This window comes from Gamsiella multidivaricata (assembly GCF_025024155.1).
Source record: "Gamsiella multidivaricata strain RSA 2152 chromosome Unknown BC939scaffold_7, whole genome shotgun sequence".
Lineage (NCBI taxonomy): Eukaryota > Fungi > Mortierellomycota > Mortierellomycetes > Mortierellales > Mortierellaceae > Gamsiella > Gamsiella multidivaricata.
In genome coordinates this window covers 653,971-676,279 of record NW_026251715.1, presented here as the reverse complement: position 1 = coordinate 676,279, position 22,309 = coordinate 653,971, and the positions used below count along the sequence as shown (strand labels likewise).

Genomic DNA, 22,309 nt, shown 5'->3' with positions numbered 1-22,309 from the left:
CGGTGACCAATATTATTCACATCTACCATCAAAGAGGCACCACTGCACACGCCCCAGTTCCTGGACGGCCAAGAGCGCTCAGTGAGAGAGACATTAGGAGTATGATAGGCAATACAAAGCGTGAAAGACGTGTCACTCAACAGGATATCACCAACATGGTACCCCATGAAGCGAGCGAAGGCACCGTTCGGAGAGCGCTCCATTCAGCTGGCATTTTCAGCCGGGTAGCCGCAAAGAGACCCTATCTCAGCGACATTCACAAGGACAAGCGACTCACATTTATGCGGAGGTACAGCAGATGGACAACGGAGCAATGGTCGAGGGTAGTATGGACTGATGAGTCAACATTCGAGGTTGGAGAGAATTTTCGCCAGATTCGAGTTTGGCGAACAGCGGAGGAGAAGTACGATGGCAATTGCCTCGCACCCACATTCAAGAGCGGTAGGACCTCACTCATGGTCTGGGGCGCATTTACAGCTACTAAGAAGTCCAGGCTGGTTGTTTTTGAGCGAGAACGTCGCAACGGACAGTGCTTCGTGGAGGATGTGTATGAGGGTGAATTGCTCAGGTTTATGACGGAGGTACAGGATGGAATCCTCATGGAAGATGATGCCCCAGTGCACAGCTACGCGCTGTCAAAGAGTTGGCGCCAAGTGCACGGCTTTCGCAAGATAGAGGACTGGCCAGCCAATTCCCCAAATTTGAACCCCATCGAGCATGTTTGGTCCCTCCTTGATACTGCCCTCAATCGACGACGAAGTCAACCTCGGGACATTGCAACCCTGGTGAGAGCTCTAGTGGAGGAGTGGAATGCTTTACCACAAGAACAGCTGGCAAGGCTAGTCGACACGATGCCCCAGAGACTGGGATTCATGAAAAAGCACAGAGGTGGTAATGGCAGATATTGAGCGAGCCATAACCCTCTCCTTCAGCATAAACCACCCTGATATTCACCAAAGATGTTCCCCCAGAGCTCTTCGATAGACATGAAGAATTTCATGGCGACTGCATAACTCTTTAGGTGTGTTGTATATAGGTAATTTGAAAAAAAATGCGCAAAAGCATGGGTGATTCGCTAATTAGTTTTGTTAGGTGACTGTACATTAGCCCTGCATTCAACCCAACGATCCAGTCCCAACGATCTCATCGTTTGCATTGGGACAGATGAAAAAAGTAGAGGCGTGAGAATAACTCCACTTTAGGTAAGGATGCGGCCATGGCCCGAGTGTTCGATGGTTTCAGTTTAATCTCATGGCGGCGAGACTGGATTGGATGAGCTTCTAGTCAACAGTCAGTTGACGCGGGCCCTTGTTGCCGGTCTACCATGTGACATCCTTGATCAACAATGCGGATTAGAAGCGCATTCGATAAAAGGTATTTTACGAATAAAATGGATTCTATTCAATACTGAATGGTATCGTATCAAATCTTGCTGATGCAGGGTCGGGCAAACTGGATGCTTCATAGACATATTGAGTATCGCACTCTCCGCCATCAGAGCATTTACTAATATTCATGTCCTTGATACCCTCGATGACAAAACGGATCACCATGCTTTGCTCTGTCTCTTGATTTGGATCGCTTGTGACTAATACCTGTGTTTCATTCTGTCGCATCGTACCTCTGGAGGATCTACGGACAATCTGGCCTGATTTGAGGTAAAAAGACGCTCTCCAGAGGGGCGAAATGGCGGCGCCATTTGTGCGAATGCGGACTTGGGTCCTGAAGATGGTTGTATCGGACAAATTGTGATCGAGAGTAAAGTTGACAAACTCTGGACTAGGGTTCAGCTTGACGAAGTCTATCAAATAGGATCCTGCTTTGGCGACAAGTTCCGATTCAGTGTTGTTCTTGATATTATCCATCGCTCCTGGGCGATCAAACACATGTTGGATGTCCGCTTGCAGTGATCCGGGCTTGTCCTGCGCTCCCGATTGATGCTGCTGAAGCGCATCATGATCCAGGCCGAGATAGTTTGCCCAAGTAGAGTCCATCGACGCTCCAAATGTGGACCACATACGGTCGATAACATCCCTCATTCGCTGCCTCATTGTTCTGGCGTCTTCCATCTTTTGCTCCATCTCACGACAAGACTTGACGGGTCCATTGATTAATTCGCATCCGTGAGGCGTGCAATACGTCTCTGGCGCACAATCTCGTAGTATCCAATACCCTTTTCCATAAACAAATAAAAAAAGTAAAGCAAGCGGGCCATAAGTTACAGAGTCTTGATCTTGCCAAGATCGGCGACGACTGTGAACGATAAGCTTACCATCAACGCATACTGCGAATTTGAGGCCATCGCATACAAAGACTTTGTCGATGGTAGATGGTCGACATTCCCCTCCCTCGAATGGACAGATGCTTTCCTCGCGGTGCGTCCGAGCATCAGGTACCAGCTGAATGCACTCTGGTGGTGGTGGCGACGGCTGCGCTTCCATGAGCGGGTCTCGTGGAGGATTTGTCCGTGACGCGTTTAATGGTGGTTCCGGACGTAGGGATGACTGTGGCGTTGGCACTCCAATTATACCTAGAGGCGGGTGTGCACCGGTTTGGTCGCTTTGTGTAAGGGTATGGCCTGCCTTGCGAGAACCATGCGTGTGTTCTGCATGTGTGGGCACATGTGTGGAGGATGACTGTTCGCCACAGACAAGTTTTCTTGGGCGCTTAAGACCCTGCGCAGCGGTGAGACTGTAATGAATGCCAGCGGCATTGAAGTTTCCATATGCTTGAGAAACATCCCACAGCATGACGCCTCCGAAAGAGCTGTATTTGCAGCGAAGAGAATCAACAATCTCGGAAAGCCGCTCATGCGTGACATAGCCAGCGTTGGCTGCGCCCTGACTTGCAGGAACACCGAAGTAAATTCGGACATTCTTGTTGACGGACGTCGTCTTTGCCCAGTTATCCCACTGTTCATAGTTGAAGCTGGAGGTGCCAAACTCTTGAGCTCCACAAACGTTGTTGTAAAACTGGACAAAGACCATGTCTATCCATGCGCTTTGTAGAGTTGCACCCAGGTACGCGTCTTTATTTTCTCCGCAATATAAATAGGAAAGTCAGAGAATCACTAGTGGCGGTAATCAGACGGAAACAGCTCATGGCGATATTGTCCTGTTTTCTTACCTGGAAAGGGGCATTGTGGGGCAGCCGAGATGTAATATTGCTTTCGTAAGTCAGTTGCGAACAAGGAGCGTATCTCTGCAATGAAAGCTGGATAGCCAACGGGTGAACCTCCCTCGATGCTAAAGGAGTCGAATAAGGGTTCTCAGTGAGACGATGCCGTGGAATTTTGGCCAAGGGGAACATCATTCATAACATTCTACATACTCTAGGTCTACGCCGTCGAGAATGGCATCATCCAGCGGTCTGTTCGGTGCAGACCCACCCAAAAAGAGGTTCCAGATCGTGTGCGCAAACTCTCTAGCCTCAGCATCATTTGCGAATCCATAAGCACCTGCTGCCCCTCCGAGAGACAGAAGAATGACCTTGCCTTCTGACTGGCACAATTTTATGCCAGCGCCAGTTCTTGGGCAGTGCATCAGGGAGGTACCGGGGCTTCGAGGGAGTAAATTGAAAACGTGCGGCGTACATTAGTGGCGGGCCTTTTCATTGTACTCTTCATTTCTCTTCCCTCTCTTCTTCTCGCTCCATTAGCTGTTTCTTTTTCTTCTTCTTTTCTTTTTTTCTTTTCTTTTCTTTTTTTCTTTGCGTGTGTGTACTTACTATATAGAGGTCGGCGCGCACTGGTTTGCGAAATCCATGCGGGGGGGTTTTTTGGACACGATGTTGAATACGTGCAAGAAGGCGACAACAATTACATCTTCGGCCTCTTGAGATTGGCAGTATTCTCCTATGGGCTTTTGCCTACAATGTATGCAAAAGGATGGACGGAGGTTAGGTGCGTGGGTACAGGGTACACAGGCATTGTGGCTGTGTGTGTTTTAAGATGTGATTGTGTTCAACTTGCCATAATTGTACGTCTCCTCCAGTGGCACCGTAGGAGCTATGAGTGGTCATCCGGGGTAGAAAATAATAACGAGATGAACCGAGCATAGTTAGAATACGAGCTTTACACTCTGCGAAGGATAGCTGGTAATGCAAAACTGCTTTACTTTTGACCCCAGTAGTTGACCAGGTTGTTGTCTGCCTGGGGATTAAATGTGCGGGCTGAGACATGGAACAGCCCTACAAGATGCAGTGCCAGATTGGCGCATACACCAAGGAGCAAACGAGGCATAATTCGCTGTATTGATTCTTATAAAATTCAGGCGGATGTGCTTTGTTGAAAGTTGTTCTCGTTGGAAGGTAGAGGTAAGAAATGAGGCGAGGAAGAAACAGAAAGAGGAATAGAAGAGGAAGAAGGGTACGGTGTTGATTAGGAGGAACTTCAGGACGAACTTTAGGACGAAGGGTCTCGGTTTTTAAGGGAGAAAGGAACCGGGGAAAAAAGTGTCGGCCTAAGGACAATGGACCCATTTATTGTTGTTGTGCTGTTCCTGGAATGATGAGCCCTTGGTGTGTGTGGCGAGTGGGGAGCGCTTCTACTTTTCTACTATGTAAAAAAAAAAAAAGGGGGGGGGAGGGAACGGATGGTAAAGCAGCCCGAAGCGCGTAAGTCGTCCCCCCTTCCCCTTTGAGCAGGCACACTATCACTGGCATTGCTGGCGATAACATTGGCTATAGCACTGGCATTACGAGTGGTCGGCAGCAAGCCAAAAGGGACGGGTATGTGAAGAGCGATGGAGAGGGATACGGACGTAGCGGTCTAGTTCAAATACACATTCCCAGAGGATATGGACCAAAGCGTTTTCCTCAGCATGAATACACGTCGACTGCCCCTTACCGTCAGTCACACCATATCTCAGCCCTGTGTAGTCCAGGCAGGCAGAACGGGCCCAGGCGGTGCAGTGTTTCCCACACCGCATAGCAGACGAAACCCCGTTTCCATCATCGCACACATCCACGCCCTTCATCGCCCCATCCATTTCATCATCAGTTCATCAGTTCCTTCTTCGTCCTCCTCATCCTTTCGCGTTTATTCTTTTTCTTTTCTCTTCTTTTTTCTTTTTTCTTTTTTCTTTCTTTCTTTCTCTCTTTCTCTCTCTCTCCTTTCTTTCTCTTTCTCTCCTTCTCTCTCTCGTGCTCCCTTGCTTGCTTCCTCGCTTTGTTCTCGGAGCAAACAATGCCTAGCGAAACAGAGACCTCTCGCGGCTCTCTTTCTCCGTCTGCTACCTCAGGGTTACGTGCCGCCTCCGCCTCGGGCCCCTGGCGCCCGGCCTCCCTTGCTGGCCGGAACTCTCCTGCACTCACTCACGCCTCGACTTTCAAGGACCACGGAGACCACCACTCGGGAATGGCCCCTCTTCGCTCACACAGCTCCGGGACCCCCTCATCGGACCGACACAGGCCACAGCTCGTCTCCTCCTCTGCATCCACCAGCTCGCTCTCCTCCAGTCCTGGTGGCAGCGCTTGGCAGAGCCCCACCAAGCGCACTGTCGTCGCAAATTCAAACTACGCGCCCCCTTCAAACTCTTCCTTGGGTGCGGAACGAAACAACGGTGGTGAGCATCACCACACCTCAGCATCGCCCGTTCTCGGCTCCTTCAGCTCCTTCGCAAGGTCCTCTTTTGCCTCAACTCCGGCCTTATCCTCTTCCTCCACATCCACAGGGCCAACAGTACCGTCAATTGTCGCAGGAATAAGTCCAAGCACGGGGCCCGGAGCAGGCTCGGGAGCGGGCACACCCTCATCGATGGCTAGTGCTCAGAAACAGCCCCTGAATCTGGAAGCCCTGGCCGCAAAGTTTGCAGACCCCAAGGAGAACAAAGAAAAGTTCGCAAAGCTGCAGCTGTCGCCAGCCCTGGCCCCGACCAGCCTCGCGGACAAGGAGAGGAGGACCCCCATGGGCTCATTCGTCGCCCCGTCACCCTCCTCGTCACATATCGCTCATATCAAAGTCCAACGAACTGCAAGCTTGAACCACAGCTCTCACTCGTCCTTGTTATCCAAAGGCATGTCGACTTTTATTTGCTCGTTCATAAGTCTGTTCTTTCCCTAAAAACTAACATATCCACATATTCACATGTCCATGTTCCACGTCTTTCTTGAACTACAATCCATTGTAGGTTCCAGCAGCAGACTCCAGCCAGGACATTTCACGCAGACAACCGATATGAGGCGTACTGCAAGTCATAACAATGCCTTCTCCTCGGGGCTAGGGATGCCTTTGGGGTCAAACAGGGAAAGGGACGGGCATGATCAGAACGGCGTCGCTGGAAGTGGTGGTAGTAGCTACAGCAACGGCACGTCGGGACATCATGGTGGTCTAGGAGGAACCCTTGGCAGCTCTTCTCAACTGGCGCCATTCTCACTAAGCCAGATGACGCGTCCGCCTCGTCGACCCTCGCTTAATCCTCCAGATCAAAACTCATTAAACCAACAGGATCATGTTTCACCGATGCATACATCACATACAAGCCATCCTTTGCAACATGCTTGGCAAGTTCACACATGAGTTGATACATGTGCTCCGGGGCATTACAAGTACAGGTCAGCTATCGATATCAGTGCAAGTGTTCTCTTGTACTAATCCTTTATGCATTTAATCATTCCCGATGTAGGACTCTCTACTATGACACTTCAGCAGGATACAATCGGCAAAGTTCATCTCTTCACAACTATGAAAACGGACTCCGAGACCTCGGCACTTTTACAACGGCGAGTGAACTTGACTTGTTTGCTCTAAACAAAGCCGTCGTTCATCTCAGGCCTGTTGAAGAAGGCGGCACAGCCATCTGACACTTTTATCTACGCACTGAATTATCTAGGTCGAATTGTTCGCTCGTTATTTCAACTGGATTGAGAAGCCACACAAGATGGAGAACAATTCAAACTATCATCTCTTCAAGGATGGTATCAAACCTATGTGGGAGGACCCAGCAAATGCCAACGTATGATTCTGAAAAGAGCAGCATCCATTGTGGACTTTGCACTAAGAGCCTTCGCGTGGTCATGCACCACTTAGAATTCTGAAAGTAATACGCCAGTCGACTTGCTTCTCTTTCCTTATGTCTCCTAGGGCGGTCGATGGATTGTGACGCTTTTGGACAAGAATTCAGAGTTGTTGGATCGCTGCTGGATGGAATTGGCATATGCGCTGGTTGGGGAGCAGCTTGATGCTGGCGACGATATCTGTGGTGCAGGTATGTGGAACGGTAGGCAACTCACTGTAATGCATCTGCCACCTATTCGCCACTGACCCTTTATTCATGCTTTAGTTTTGTCTCGCAGGACAAGGGCGGATCGATTGGCCGTATGGGTTAGAGACAAGGAGAATGTGGAAGTCATTAATGGCATAGGGTACATTCTACGTCATGATCAGCTCTACAATTCCTGTGCTCACCATTTCCTTTGGCTATCCCTCTAATATCGTACACTTACACGCTCACTTATAGAAAGCGGTTGGTAAAAATCCTTGATTTGGCCAAAGAGACGATCTCGCTGGAATTTCAGGTAGGCCGCCCCAGAAGCGACTTAACAGATACGACTGAAAGCATACAGTTACGTTGTGACTGACCGCTTGTTTGACGCATCTTGACTACCTTTTCAAAGATCACCACCGACGCGAGATTGTCTGGTCTTCCCAGGACTTATGTATCTCTCGAAACGATCAGGAAAGATCTTGCTCAGGAGGCATCACTATCTGCTGCGGCAGTACACGACTCGTCAGAAACGGAGTCTACGCCCAGTCTTTCAGCCGACTCTGTTTCAGCTACACCTGCATCGATTGCTGCACCATCCCCAGCAACACCTGGTCCAGCCGCGGTTGTCCACGAGACGTCAAAGGGTGTACATTTGGAGAAAAGAGACCAAAGCGCGATTGGTGCAACCGGTTTGTTGATTTCTGTCGAAGGAAAAGAGGGCATCTTCTAGCACTGTTGCGATTCCTCCTCTCGCGGTTCATGTACATATAGGGTTGAATAAAAAAAAATGAAAGGAAATGGAAGCAAGCTGACATTGCGTCCGAAAACGCCACGGATAAACGGTGCACACGACCCTCTTGACGAAATTCTTTATGCTTGCACGCTAAACGACACTAATGGCTGTCTAAATCATCTATGTAGCCATCGGCGGGACATCATGCGCAGTATTAATACTTGTCTGTGTAAGACTCCACTGTGACAGAGATATGAGTGTCCGTAGGCGCAATCTGCTTCTCTGTGCTTGTAACATTGTTGTTAGTGTTCTGGTTGGCGACGCCACGGCTGGCCTTCTCTGCTGGTTGGGGGGTACGTGCACGCGAAGTCACCCAGTGGACCGTACACGCATTCAGGGTTACGTCGAGCGTACACGAGAGCAAGCACAGCACAGAGTACTCGTGGCCACGGTAGTAGACCAGTGTAAAGACATTGCCAGAGCTTAAAATAAGTGCCACGAGGGAGCCGATGAATGTGCGACGAGCAACATGACGGAGCTTGCCCTTGCTTGGCCCCTGAAGGACCGAGGTAGTGCTCATGAGTGGGCGAATAAAGAGAACTGTCAACCAGCATGAGATGAAGATATCGTACAAGATGAGCGTAATGGACGCCGTCGGCTTCAGACCAATGAAGCATTCCCCATCCTCGTTGAGGACCGCAACGCGATTGAGGATCATAAGCACTAGAATGACCGTGTACGGCGTCAGAAGCAGGATATTAAGGCGATACAGCTATCGTTTGAGCAACATGGATAGGATGAAGGGGTAAGGAGGAGCACATTCGCAGATAGCATACAAACCATACTTGAGAATAATAATAAGGATAACCTACCCTTGTGTCCTTGCGCGTAGTAGTGACAGAACTAACGACGTAGACCTTCTCAATCAGGAACAGGTAGATAATGATCTTTGAGGCAGCATACAGCGATAGGCAGACAAAAATGGAGAAAGTGCAAGACACGATGTTTCCGGTATTGGTGGACGTGAGGATGGCTGCAATCGTGGTAAATGCCCAAGAAACGACGTATAGAGAGATGACAAGGCCGCGTGCGTAGTTGATATTGGCCATGTGCGTGCCCGAAGTCTTGCGTCCAAAGAGGACTGACATCAGCGAAATGGCCAGCAATGACACCAGCAGGGAAATGATACCTGTTGTTTAAAGTCAAGACCGGAAAAGGGTGTCAGTGATGGTATCTACAAGAAGAACACGACCGTTGGAACATTATGTATATGCAACGAATGCTGAACAACGTACGTGGTGCTTCTGGACCTTCAGCCATTATGGATAAAAGTGTACGCGGGAAATAATAGGAGCTGGCAGGTGGGGGTTCGTCAGAAGAGGAGGTGGGGATAATGTGGATCAGATGCGGGTCGAAAGTGGGGTGTGGAGGAGTGCGATGGAGTGCAGTGCAATAAGGCAAAGAAGCCAAGGGCGGTAGTTACGCTCGTGGGGTGCAGAAGGGCAGCGGAATACGATGAGGTTGAGGATCAAAGTCGTTGAATGGCAAAAGACATAACAGCAAGACAAGTGCGTTGAGGGCGCCACCGGGCATTTTTATAGACCGTAGGGCTAGCTGCTCAATAGTCAACGCGGCGGAGCATTCAAAGGGATGGCAACGTCTTTGTCCCTGGAAGTAAAAATGAGCGGAGACTTTGTGACTTTATGAAGATGCTCCTTGATCCGTGTTTTATTGGAAACTGATATCTATTTTATTTTCTTATTTCGTTACAGAGGACGAGTGCTACTTGTCCAACGAGTTCCAGTAGAGCCAAGACTCAGAGCTAGTACAGCGAACAATGTCGTGCTGTTGACCAGCCGTAATACAACTGCTGGCAAGGAGGCTAGATGCCATTGCAATTGACAGTATTCCAAGGGGTAGATGTATGCAAAAGCAACAGAAAAGGCAGGTTACCTTGTAGAAGCAAATTCAGTTGCCGTGCAGAGCCAAGGAAGGGGCCAGGGGGAGATTAAGAGCTAAGTTGAGTAGGAGACAGGAGCAACGGAAGCAAACAAGATCTATAGAGCGGAGGTTGGGTAATAGAGTGGAAATAGAGAAGGTACGAACACTCGCGGTATGCATAGTCATCCACTTGGATCTAGGAGAAGACGGCAGAGCAAGAGACTGACTGCAAATGGATGCAATGCCGGATGGCAATGGTGTCCAAACGATCTTTGAGAGCCGATTTCGCCGCGAATTATCTAAAGGAGGTCAAGGCCAGATTGCCGCCTCCTTGTTTATTTACAAGGTTATTGTTCCCTAACCTGGCTTGGCTCCTGCGAGTTCATCGCCTATCTCCGCCATTGTCCCCTTGCGGCGGCTGCATAGCATTATCATCTCCGCACCAAATGCCTTTTTACATGCTAATTTTATATGGAATGTAATTTTCATATTAGTTATATACTCGAGCGTGCATCCACCCGTTGCATGGCAGGTGGCAGACAGACAGGCAGACATGGACCACAACACCGAAAGAAGAATAACGGAATTCATGGAGCCTGTGGATCGACCCCTTACTCTGGGTGGCAATAAAAAAATAAAAAAAACACCCCCGCATCCCATGAAGGAATGGTGTAAATATACCCAAATGAAGGAGATATGGCACCATACAAGGGGTATCCTGGTGCGGGATGCGGTGTAGAGGTGTGAGTGACCCTTATTTCTGCACTGTGTATTTGCGATGGGGTTCAGATTTCCTCGCATATCCTATTAACAAAATAGCTACCGCTTCGAAATTATTCCCCATATCTTTTTGCAATATCCTTTTTGATGTTTTTACTATCAGTTGTATTTATCTAGACCTACAGCTTTGAAGGAGTTGTCGTAACGAGCATTTTGAATAAAACATTGGCTGCAAAACTTTTTGCGCTCCATGTAGTTGTAACCCGCCGTCGTTTTGCGCCTTTGGAAGAGGAACAGCATCATTTGCCCGTTTCTCCATTGCGGGATAGTACGGGAAAGAGAGTGGAGAATCACAGCTAAGATGAAGCGCGCATCATACAAGGGCCCTCGAGGAGACTGGAGTGAGGGCAATGGATACATTTGCGACGCTGACCACTGTCCTTGCGGTGCGTTGCTCGCCGATCATGCAAACGGGAGCTGCCCTGGCCCCGTGCTCGACCCAGACGCAGCGGATCAGACGCTGCTGGACTGCCTACAAGGGAGGAGGCGGTTGACAACTATGGAGGGGATGAGGAAGATACCCTTTTTGTAACAAGGAGTTTTCAGCTTTTTAACACACTGATGAGGTGTGGCAATTATTGCACAGGCCCTAGGGGCAGGCCCGGGGAATGTGACCTGTCCATTGGCGATTGTGGATCGGCTCTACTTTGGTGGAAAGGACGACTGTGGTAGATCATTGCTAGCTAGGTCTGATAGATTCGCAGGGTCAATCGACTCGAGAGACAAATTGTTATAAAAAAATTCCATTGCGGGATAGTATGCTCATGACAATCTTTAATCAAAGTTGGCCAGGCGAGTGAATTAAGTGCAATAGAAAAGGATAAGGAGGTTTTGCGAATTTCTATTCGACTTTGCTGAAGTCCAGGGAGTTCAGCGACTTGGTCTACATTGCGACGTGCTTTTTGGGTGTCTTAAAAAGGAGACACCTGCGGAACCCAGAATGTCGATGGCGGCACCATATCCATGGCTGTAACTTGCACTCTTACTTCAAGCCGCATCTCAGTAGCTCTCTAAATCTTACAAAATTTGTGGCAATAAACAGAGAAAGCAATGAGCACTTTGAGGGAGGAGGAGAAATGGTTATTATGATCAGCTCGCATTTGCTATGGATAGCGTTGCTTCATACCCCACATTGTCCACCAAAAAAAGCAGCATTTTGTTATTTCAGGACAAGCCACATGTCGTTGTTGAAAATACTTGTCTGTATTTGAGGTATGTTCTTTGCACGCCCTCCTCGTAAAAAAAACCAAAAGTAAAAGTAAAAAACACACTCTCCCCACATATGGCACCACCTCCAAGAACCCGTACAAGAGGAAAGAAGCTACCTCCTGGAGCAGGGACCACAAAGAGATCTAACGCCATTGAGAAGACACCTCATGTTCTTGAGCCAGAGACGGAATTAGACAGGAGCGTAAGCATGGAGGTTGATCAGGAAACAGCCTCTGCCAAAGCGTGGATCCAGGAGCATGTTCAGCAGGAAGTGGTAAGTTGATACATCGTCTGTGATACGCACTATAAAGAACGCTTCATATCTGCGTGTCAATTGCTATTTCACTTACATCTTATTCGCTCTCTACTTATCTCACTATTTCACTTTGCGGTCTGAAAGGATAGAATAAGGGCTACTGGAGCAACCGTTGAGCCATTGGCGGTCAAAAACTTTGGAATTGTTGTCGATCTCTCTCGCAAGAAGGCCATAGCCATCAACCGCATTGAAATTGACACGAGTTCTGATTTTAAAAAGGTGGAGCAGATCATGGTCTCGCCAGGAGTTCCTTATCCGCACAAGGAGAACTTTGAATACGTCAACGTAAGTGCCCGAAAAAGCAAGAAACCCCAAGACAGCGCTGCCTTTGTAAAAGAGCATGAGTAGCCAACATGGATAAACATTGACGGCTACTCTTTCCTTCTTTTCTCTGCAATGGCCTAGGTATTACTTTTCGCAAGTAGCACAGAGGCACCTATGCTGGTACCATACTTATACGATACAAAGTTCAGGACGCAGGAACCAACAGAAGAACCTCAGCGTGAAAATTCAGCGTCTGTTTCATTGCCATCGATGGCCACAGCCTATGACACTACTGCGAATCAAAGGCCTTGGATCAATGTCAAAAATAACCTCACAGAATGGCTCCTGGTCAATGCGCAGCACATGCGCGCCAGGCACCACATCGACGAGTTTCACGACATCTAGAATTTGCATTCTCGTCCATTCATTTATCCATTCTTCATAATAAACTAGAAATTGTCTGTACCGCCGAACTTATTTATGTCAGTCGTCTTTGTGGGACGATGCTGCGACTGTCGAGACCTTGGTTTGGGATAACGGCCCAAATAGAGTCGAGCTCCTGTTATTACTACTGCTATCCTGACGGGTGGCTCTTTGTTCGTATCCTTTCGCCGTAAAACAATGGCATAGGGTTCCGATAGATCTTGAGTACTAGGTCGGTTAGGTCAGAACTCTTGGTCCACATCCACTCCTGGACATGTCGAAGAGCAGCCTCGGCGCTAGAAGAGTGCGCTCTAGTAGAATGTGGAGAGTGTGTAGGGTGTCGCGGACTTGAACTGGAACCTCGGGCTACGATCGAGTCGAGGTGCCTCTCCAATACCGAAGTAATGAATGGCCAGATTTCCAATGGCATAGGCTGGATTTGTTCCTCCATTCCTGTAGGCATCGACCCTGATTCTAATGGATGTTGTTGGCGTTCCGACGTTGGAGCGGGAGCTGTCGAGGCTTTCCGTTGGGACTGGTAATCTTCCATGAACATCTCCCTGAACCTGACAATCGACTCTACGCTCTCCGACAGTCGGTTGAAGGTGTTGAAGAGAGCGACAATTTCTGTTCTCTGTAACAGATTTGGGTTCTTGGTCGGACTATGAATGAAGACAAAGTGCAAGAAGTTCCTCCTGTCAATGTCCTAGCAGAACTAAAGAGCTCAAGACTTGTGGTATTATGATAGTGTCCGTGTCCAACAAAGTCCTTACTTGAGAAACTCATCATTATATGAAAAGAGCACTTTCAGGGCTGTCCCGAGTCCTGACGTCTGAACCTTACCCCAGAGGCGACACTTTTCACATCCAACGCAGTCCATGATCTTTGAGACGTTCCTGAAATGATCCCGAAACTCTAGCTTAAGCGCCTGCGCGCCGGGTCCAACAAACATGGCTTTTTCATCGAATACAGCTGGCGATTTGGATGAAGTATTAATCAGACTATCGACCATAGCCTAGCATGCGAACGGGTCGATGAAATTAGTATTCTGCATTGTCAGCACAACAATAAAGCAGTCGTAGGATCACTTGGAGACCAACCTTGACTTTGGTATCTTCCTCGGGGTTACCAGTGCAAAACTGGTAATCCTTTAAATATCCAGACAACTTGGTAACGGCGCGTACCAAAATGGCATAATCGAAGTAAATGTTCTCGAGGCGATCAGGATGTGCACCGACTCTGGAGACAAAGCACTCCAGGTTAGGGCCCTGTGGTAGACAAGAGCGCATTAGCCTCTATAACTTAGCCTCCCAATTTACGGCAACACGGAGTGAACAGTGTAGCAAGTAGAATCGCTTACCCAGACACCGGACGTTCGGTTAAAGTGCTCGTCGCATATATGAATTGAGATAGATGCATGGAGGCCAGAGATCATCCGGTAAAAGACCCGCTTTTCCAGACACGCCTCCTCGTCTTGAGAAGCGCCTGCTGTCAAAGCATTCATAGATTCAGATGCTGCAGAGGTGCTTGAAGGGGGCACTCCATGGCTATCGCTCCCCGCGTCTGAAGATTCCCTCATTCGTTCTAGTCGGTCCCCTGGGTGGCTCCATCCAGATTCTGGCGCTGCAAGTGAGTTCTTGGCCAGAGAAACTCCCGTTGCAGCGGTAGTCCTAAGTTCACCTGCGATCGTCTCCTTGTTTGCTTGGTGATCCAATGAGCATTGTTCACAATCGGACTCCTGCTGCATCCGCTGTGCAATATTGAAGCAGTTCTCGTTGTAGATTGCATCCCAGACCTTGGCGGCAGAGGGGCCAGAGTAACCTGTAAAGCGCTCAGGATTCTCCATCAGATCCACATAGACGCCCTGCGAGACGGCCTCATCATCGACTTGACAAAAATCCTGGTCCTTGAGCTGACAGCTTTTGAAAGGTTGGAACAGCTAAAGTCGAGAAGAACCAAACATTAGTGATTGTTGCCCATTCGATGGAGTTTTAAGCCCGCGCTTTTATATAGCTTTACCATTCCATTTGTCGGCGAGGAGATGGCTCCTAGAGCTGCGCCTGTCCATTTCTCTGGGACGCTACGCTATTGGAGAAAAATGCAGGCCACAATGAGCTAAACTTTTATCGGTGTAACATCGATGCGCCTTTTCATCTCGACATGTGATGTTCGATAGATTAATGTATTGGTACCTCATCGATAACAGCGACGCCGCAATCCTTGTTCGTGCACAGATGATTCTCGGTCCAGAAGGGACATGTGCCGTATAGATTGAGCTATGTGCAATGCCGAGCAAGAGAGGATGTTGAGAGGGCAATGTCAAGGACACGTCTGCAGCTTTAAACACATAAATTTCTACGATACCTTGTAAAACCTGAAGTACTTTTGTTGGACCAGGGCCTGCAGCTGCTCCCGCATCTCCCGGTTGATGATTTCCACTGCATCGTAGTCGCAGAGTGAGTTTTCGATCTGCACTGACTGCTACAGAAGGTGGAGGCAGATAAAAAAAAAGGAGCGATGTTAACTCGGGTGATCTCTGTTAATAAAGGTTCTTGGTAGCGTGAATAGCAGCTCCGCAACGGACGGGCGGTATTTTTCTTTACCCGACAGTGTCCTTGCTTGTGCAGGGTGTGATCATGCTCCTTACGACCAAAACTCGGCTGTGGCATGGGTTGATGGAATGCAGAGGACGAAATATGTGAGGACGCATGGCTCGAATGATGGATAGAGTCAGCAGCGTACTGCCGCCGGTGCTGCTGCTGTTGCTGTCTAGGGATCAGGTGCCTGACAAAGTGCGGTACGTCAACTGTACGACCCTTTCGTGGAGCGGCGTCAGCAGCAGCAGCAGTCGGGAGCTCTTGGTCAGTTTGGAGCCCAAGGAGAGTATGGAATGGGTCATGGCGAATTGATGGTAATGCGGATGGCAGTGCAGGGGAAGGTGCCGACGCTGCTGTGGTGAGAAGAGTAGTGGTGGTGGTCAGGAGGAGGAGAAGAACAGGTAGAGAGAGTTGTTGTTTTGTACGGCCGCAGGTTGTGGATGGAGCTGATGGCATGATAGCAATTGATGCTATGGCAATTGATGTAGGTAGCACTGACGAGAATGACGAGAATGACGAGAATGAGGAAGAGAGGCAGAAGATGACAGGATGAAGGAAGAGAGGCAGAAGATGACAGGATGAAGGAAGAGAGGCAGGAGAGGGGGTGCATGAAGAAGAGGAAAGAAGTGTTCTATGTCTATTGATGACAAAGGTGGTCTTTGTTTGCCCGAGCTTGCGGGGTTAAAAATGAAGTCGTTAATGAAAGTGAAACAACCGTTGATAAGCTCTTGCTTCCCAAGGACTTGTCCTTGCGCCACCTCACACGATCCCCGTTTGGTGCTTGCTCATGAATTTACTATCTAGCAAGCTTCATGTCAATCGTCAAGACGCTCTCGACACGCTGGTGCCGTGTTGTATGATAATTTTTTATGTGTGTGCTTGCTTATATGGAGGGATGAAGAGTTGTGTGAGAATAAGGGCTGGCCAATAAAATGCCTGCCCTGGATTCGTGTGTGCTGATCGCCGCCTGGTTAATTCCCACGCGTGAAAGGTGAGTAGACTATAGGACTCCAGAGATTGACCTAGTACCAGCCAGCGACTATTTCCTGGTCTATATAGTCGGGACACATGTATATAATTGAAAAGACGTCGCCATTTGTTCCAGTGTAGTTCTTTTTTTCTTCTGGATATGTATGGGGGTGCCTTTATTTTCCTTCCTTCGTAAATGGATTTTTCTTGGCCGGTAAGCGGTCCTTCTTTATGGCTAATAAAGGCGTTGAAGCCGCTCCCGGATTACCTGTAGACGCTGAACAAGCTTCCCAGCCTTGACCGCCAATTCCTGTGCAGAGCCCCCAAGGTTATCATCAAACGCGCCTGAGACCGGTGCCGGCGTCCATGATGCCGATTCTAGGATCCGGATGTACATTTGAATGGCGTCCTCGATTTTTCTGGCCCTGAACCGATCCAGTGACCCCGTGCCCGTCAGTCCGAGAGTTGCAGCAGCTGCACCCGATACTCCGCTCCGTCCCCCTCCATACATCAGCCATTCATCCTCGCTGATTCCAAGAGCATCGTTCAGTTCACTAAGGATGCCACTACCATGGCTTTCAGCAAGCCATGCTCGGAGTAAGAATTCAATGTCCTGAATCAACATCAACGAAGCCCGCGGCCCAATCCACTCGCTCTTCTTGGTCTCAATCAGCGCATGGAAGCTTTCAAAGAGCGCCTCGTATGGGAACCCGATCTCACGCAAAATACGCACTGCCCATCCTGGCGAGGCTCGGTATCCAGCTGTTGGTCGCAGATAAGGGTAGCGCTCCAGAACCTGTACCATGGTTGCGATGGGCGTTACTTTAGCCGATGGGTAGAATCGCCGGCCAAGATCCTTGACACGAACTTCGACATCTGTCAGAGGCGATCGTCCATTCTCGACGGCCTCCAAGAACACTAGCACGACCGAGTATAAAATAAAAACAGTTACTGTGGTCAGTCATATTGTCTCCGGCTCAGATTTGAGGGCGCCTCATTTTCGACATCCGTCTTACCTTTCGCAATAAATCCCTCCCATGCGGCTCGGACATGGTACTCGTCGTCAACGTCTGAGGCATGGTAAATAGCCAGCATTGATTCATACATATGAAGGGGCTCCACGTATGTGTGGTACAACTTGGGTATAAAATGCCGAGTTAGATGAAATATTATAACAAACAAGCTCATCCACATAGTTCCATCGTCAGTTTAAACAAAATATGTCGAATGCAACTTACGATGTTAATATCAAGCAATTGCGCTTTGCAATTCTGAAACAGAGTCTCGAGGTCCTGGGCTCGATGACGGGCCTCGAGTCTTGTCATATTATCGAGCGCTGGATTTTCGGTCGTGCGATTTTGCTCCTCGAGCATTGATTTCAAGCTCAGAATGATGTCTAGCTGGATGTTACCGACTTCCAACTTCTCCTCAAGCTCGATCAAGAGACGGCCGCTATCCGTCTTAGGGTCGGATCCAGCAGGGTAACTCTTGGCATTACTTACCGCAAGAGAGAGGTATTCCAGTCTCATCTCAAACGTCAACTGGTACCGCGCAGAGTCTGCTATTCTTCCGAGTTCCTGTGCTGCTCGGCCAAAGTCGTTGCTCTTGATGTAGTATCGCCAGAGCAGGTCTCGCGTCGACTCAAGCATGGTGCACTGCTTAAGATACTCTTCGATGTAGGGCGACGAAATCTCAAGTAGATAGTCGGCACGGCCATGCGACAATAGCCAGTCGTAGAGGTAGGTGTGGAACAACGAGTCGTCAAATTGAAGAGCCGTTTCCAGTGTGTGGAATGCAAAACTGGAAAGTGGGCCCAGCGCCGAATCGAGACCAAGTTCCTTCAAGACAGCCACCGCATTCTCATAGCAAATCACTCGTTGCGCATATTGCTCCGCTCGATTATCCTGAAGTCATAATAAATCCGTCGTTAGTCAAAGTTCATTAAGGACTGCCAAATCACCATTGACACAAAGAAAGCAGGCTCCGTTGCTACCGTCTGCAATGGTCACCTTACTTTAGAGTTCATGCCATCCTTGACATATCCTGCAGCCTTATTACTAGGATCGACGTCTTGGGCACAGGAAAGGGCTAGCTCAACGGCACCTAAAAGGGAATGATGTTAAATAAAATCAATACAACATTTAATACCATCTCGTTTTGTTAGGAAACCATTATCGATCTTGTTTTCTGACATACATACCAGGGAAGAACTTGAGATCCATGTAATCCTTGCAGATGCTTTGAAGCTTATTACGTCCGTGAGTCTCATCGACTAGCAAGAACGGGACCTTCTTGAAGAGTCTTAATGATTCTCTTGCGTGATCCTCAATATCAGCTGGGTCCTTAGACGACAATGACTGGCGCAGATGTTCTGTAGCCTTGTAAAAAATCACATCACCAGGGCTGCAGAAGGACCCACAAATACGCTGCAGTGTATCACTCACCGCATCCACCTATAAGGTCAACAAAAATTAGTAATTCACAGAGTCAACCAACTTGTGAACAAGTCCATCCGATAAAGTCGTACAATCCACACACTCTACGCAGAAGATCCAATCCAACTTACACTCATATGATGTCCCATTTGCTTGTTAATGACGGCAGTGACCAGTTCGCGGCACAAATCGTGACCCTTGGAGGTGGTCAGTAGGGTTTCATACGTGATACTCAAAAGCACCTGTTGAGATTCCAGTGGGATACTATACGGTGTACATATTACCAGTATATGAGCAAGATGCAACCAGAAAGAAAGATATATCACGTAGCAACCCTCGAATACTTACTTCGATACAGTCTCTGACATTTTAGAGTCGATTAGGAAGAGCACAAAAGCGATTCCTTCAATACTCTGGGTTATCAGAAGCAATTGCGCCTTCAGTGATTTTGATTCCGCGTTGGCGTTCTCGATTTCGATCTGGTCATTCTCACCAGGAGGGTTGGAGATCACAACTGCGCTGGGTGTGAAGAGCTCGATGTTGGCGTTCAGAACACTCCGAAGAGAAAACAAATCCTTCTGCACGGCCGTCAGAACAAGATCGGATATCTCGGAATCAACGAGACCCCGAGCAGTATTGGCAGTCTTGATAACTTTACGTTTCCAGATAGGTCGCAATGTGCGTGCCAAATAAAGACTCAGTGCAGTGTGTCGATAGGTGTATTGTCCCGAGCAGCTTTGAGAGACTGGTCGACCTAGTTCTGATCCTGCGAGGTTGGTTGTAGCAACGCGTTCGTTGGTCAGCCTCTCCGATGGGCTGCGCCTCCCGCCCCATTCCAGCAACAGTCTTTCTGCAGTCGCGGAGCTCGGCCCAGCGGTAGACTGAGACGACATATCTAAAACGAGAACAGCGTGACAGGTTGTATTAACATAAATAGCCATGGACAATGGCTGCAGCAGGACCATCCTCTTTCGATAATCATATGTAGACATGCGGGCATTCCACTTACATTGAGATCCTGTTGCAGCTGATGAAAGGCTAGGGTGTCCACAAAGGATGGCTATGCACATGGCACATGACTCCACGCGTCCATATCTAGCACGCCAACAATAGCGATCGCAAAATAATGTCAGTATTCTGGTAGTTTTATCTCTGATAGGCATACAGGGTACATTCGACTGAAGGTCTTGGCTGCACATACTGTGTGAAAAAAGAGACCAGATCGCTCTCTGCACCACGACCGTCGAGCAACAATTGCTGCAATGTGTCAATGGGCCTGCGCTTCACAAAAACTTGGACACCCGAGTTGGTCAGCACAAGATATTCCCGGGCAGATCTTGAAAGCTGCACAGCAAGCTCATTTCTGGAGATGGAGGGGTCGATTGCACCAGCATGGTTGACTCCCGGAACCTCAGACATGCCCCAAATCTTGCCATCCATTCCTGCAATCATTGCTAACTCGGTCAGCTTTGGGATATAGCTGTTTCCAATAGTCTAAGGTGGTAAGAGAGCATTGAGTAAGCAAATTCTTGCCAAAGGCGCTTAGGACTGCCAGGTAGGAATATGACTGACGCAGAAATGTTAATTATGTCTACCTTGCTGGCTGTCGAGGCTTGGTTGATAGGCCCTGAATCTGGTGCTGTGGCAATGAGTACGTCGGCGGCGTCATTGAGTGAATGTGCGGCAAGGAACATGCCATTGTTATAGAGCGCCTGATGAATACGATATTGGCCCTGAGCGCCCATAACTGCCTCGGGTGCACTCTCAAATGTTGGTGGGATGCGCACATGTAAGAGATATAGTCCAGAGTTGGATTGATCGATATGCCGCTGGTTATTGTAGTCGAGCGCTGCTCTATGCCCGAAGTAAAGGCGGCAGCCCGTCGCAGTGAGAGCTAGAAGGTTGATATCCTTGGATTCTGCCGAGGGTATGATATGGATATCGACAATTTTGAATAAATTCTCGTCCATGGTTCTATTGTGGTTACTCTTCCGCTTCCCTTCCTGAAGAATATAGCTGGCTTTGATGGTTGATCTTGCATGCGCAGCTCCAGCGAGATCAATCACCTATGATACGAATTCCAGGTCAGGGTTAAAAGACGAAGCAGTATATAACATATATTTTCGATGCACCATCATCCCTTGACGCGATATAATACCTCGATGTTGGAATTCTCTGTGAGACCATACATGACCTGCCGCGATTCATCAGAAACAATCTTGGTAATGGGATCGACTCTGATCTTGCTCAGGAATGTGGGAATGAAATATGACAGCGCACTGCCGATCACCTCACGCTTGGAGCATTTCTTGCTGAACCAGCCTTCCTCTGCCTGGTAATCGATTTCCCACAGTCTCCCGTCGTTTCCATTCATATAGATCCGGCCGTCTGCAGTGCCTACGATGCTCCGTATGGCCACGTTATCGGTGGGGACGCTCATATTGGTAATATAGAGCGTGTGTGGACTAGCTCCTGCTCCGACAGCCATCCCCAATAAATGAACCTCGATTGGCGTCGCAATTACAAGCAAGTACTCCACTTTGTCATCAAATGTATCTACAGGATGAGGACGAAACGCGAGGAATATTTAGTTCAATGCAAACCCCAAAGCTCCCAATTCATCTGTACATACGAATAATGCCTTCATCCTGAAGTTACCTGGCTTTGGTTTTACAAGGGCAACATTTACAATAATCTGATCCAGTTCCTCGTACGACTCATAATTGCTGCTAAAATTGATATGAATAGTAACAAGAAAGTTAAAACGCCAGCGCTTTATTATGATAAGAGCATGAGACATATGTGTTCGACAAGCCTTACCCGTCGGCATAGTTCCAAAGAAACAGGCGATGGTCGATTGTGATCCAGACGCGACCAATTTCAGGGAACAGGCCCATGAAGCACCTACATTCGAGCACTAGTAGGAGAAATGGGCATCAGTATAACGAAGCGCCAGTTCCTTTTGATAACTTTTTTGTGCAGATCAATATCAGTCAGAGTCGCGGAAGAGACATTGGAAGAGCCTTACGATTGTACTGTTCAAAAAGCGTATCGGGCAAGCTGATGGCGCGTTTGCGGCGAAGAATCTGTTGACGCGAATCGGGCGCAACATAGATTGCAGAGAAGTCCGTGTTGAAAAAATCACTCAACTCTGGATACTTTTGTTCCCTGCCTAGCTGATCGTCGACCGTTTTAGATGCGAGTTTCAGCAAGGCCTCGGTAGCCTCCGCATCGATGGGACGTTGCGCCATGTTGTGTATACTGCAGGATTGGAACCACAGAGGCGCCTAGCCACGTTGATTCTGAACTGAAGGAAGAAGGGCGGTGCGCGTTCCTGAGCACGTCGATATGGGATCCTGGCTGTAAGCGCTTGTTCTGAGGCCGATTCTGCTTCCAGCTGATCTTTGGTGTGCTTTTGATCTCTGCCTGTTTCCAGG

The 22,309-nt window shown here is 48.6% G+C and overlaps 6 protein-coding genes across 6 annotated transcripts; 2 read left to right on the top strand and 4 right to left on the bottom strand.

Moving 5' to 3' along the window:
- Positions 1-939: 939 nt before the first annotated feature.
- On the bottom strand, positions 940-4,582 carry BC939DRAFT_439726 (glycoside hydrolase superfamily). The gene is made up of 7 exons (XM_051553994.1): positions 4,116-4,582; positions 3,971-4,006; positions 3,727-3,867; positions 3,331-3,558; positions 3,127-3,245; positions 2,273-3,028; positions 940-2,173 (listed from the first exon to the last, which is right to left on the bottom strand). The coding sequence occupies exons 1-7, from the start codon at positions 4,238-4,240 to the stop codon at positions 1,398-1,400; spliced, it is 2,181 nt and encodes a 726-aa protein (XP_051416334.1). The 5' UTR covers positions 4,241-4,582; the 3' UTR covers positions 940-1,397.
- Positions 4,583-5,087: 505 nt separating this feature from the next.
- BC939DRAFT_286105 (uncharacterized protein) lies at positions 5,088-7,509 on the top strand. Its single transcript, XM_051551246.1, has 6 exons — positions 5,088-6,014; positions 6,129-6,501; positions 6,624-6,720; positions 6,831-6,953; positions 7,082-7,205; positions 7,281-7,509. Exons 1-6 carry the CDS (start codon positions 5,186-5,188, stop codon positions 7,427-7,429), a joined length of 1,695 nt encoding a protein of 564 aa, XP_051416333.1. The 5' UTR covers positions 5,088-5,185; the 3' UTR covers positions 7,430-7,509.
- A 522-nt stretch (positions 7,510-8,031) lies between these two features.
- Positions 8,032-9,636, bottom strand: BC939DRAFT_286042 (uncharacterized protein). The gene is made up of 4 exons (XM_051551245.1): positions 9,422-9,636; positions 9,234-9,292; positions 8,811-9,127; positions 8,032-8,710 (listed from the first exon to the last, which is right to left on the bottom strand). Exons 1-4 carry the CDS (start codon positions 9,529-9,531, stop codon positions 8,153-8,155), a joined length of 1,044 nt encoding a protein of 347 aa, XP_051416332.1. The 5' UTR covers positions 9,532-9,636; the 3' UTR covers positions 8,032-8,152.
- Positions 9,637-11,888: 2,252 nt separating this feature from the next.
- Positions 11,889-12,856, top strand: BC939DRAFT_489897 (uncharacterized protein; the record flags this gene model as incomplete). The annotated part of the gene is made up of 3 exons (XM_051559431.1): positions 11,889-12,142; positions 12,269-12,469; positions 12,590-12,856. The coding sequence occupies exons 1-3, from the start codon at positions 11,942-11,944 to the stop codon at positions 12,851-12,853; spliced, it is 666 nt and encodes a 221-aa protein (XP_051416331.1). The 5' UTR covers positions 11,889-11,941.
- A 2-nt stretch (positions 12,857-12,858) lies between these two features.
- Positions 12,859-16,126, bottom strand: BC939DRAFT_439708 (endoplasmic reticulum Oxidoreductin 1-domain-containing protein). The gene is made up of 8 exons (XM_051553993.1): positions 15,475-16,126; positions 15,236-15,352; positions 15,064-15,147; positions 14,891-14,956; positions 14,232-14,810; positions 13,972-14,139; positions 13,645-13,886; positions 12,859-13,533 (listed from the first exon to the last, which is right to left on the bottom strand). The coding sequence occupies exons 1-8, from the start codon at positions 15,922-15,924 to the stop codon at positions 13,023-13,025; spliced, it is 2,217 nt and encodes a 738-aa protein (XP_051416330.1). The 5' UTR covers positions 15,925-16,126; the 3' UTR covers positions 12,859-13,022.
- Positions 16,127-16,573: 447 nt separating this feature from the next.
- Positions 16,574-22,277, bottom strand: BC939DRAFT_285694 (Non-repetitive/WGA-negative nucleoporin C-terminal-domain-containing protein). The gene is made up of 14 exons (XM_051551244.1): positions 21,901-22,277; positions 21,693-21,789; positions 21,531-21,598; positions 21,031-21,428; positions 20,468-20,938; positions 20,074-20,366; positions 19,882-19,967; positions 19,221-19,767; positions 19,004-19,136; positions 18,638-18,890; positions 18,452-18,540; positions 17,676-18,341; positions 17,454-17,574; positions 16,574-17,355 (listed from the first exon to the last, which is right to left on the bottom strand). The coding sequence occupies exons 1-14, from the start codon at positions 22,121-22,123 to the stop codon at positions 16,673-16,675; spliced, it is 4,128 nt and encodes a 1,375-aa protein (XP_051416329.1). The 5' UTR covers positions 22,124-22,277; the 3' UTR covers positions 16,574-16,672.
- Between the last annotated feature and the right edge of the window lie 32 nt (positions 22,278-22,309).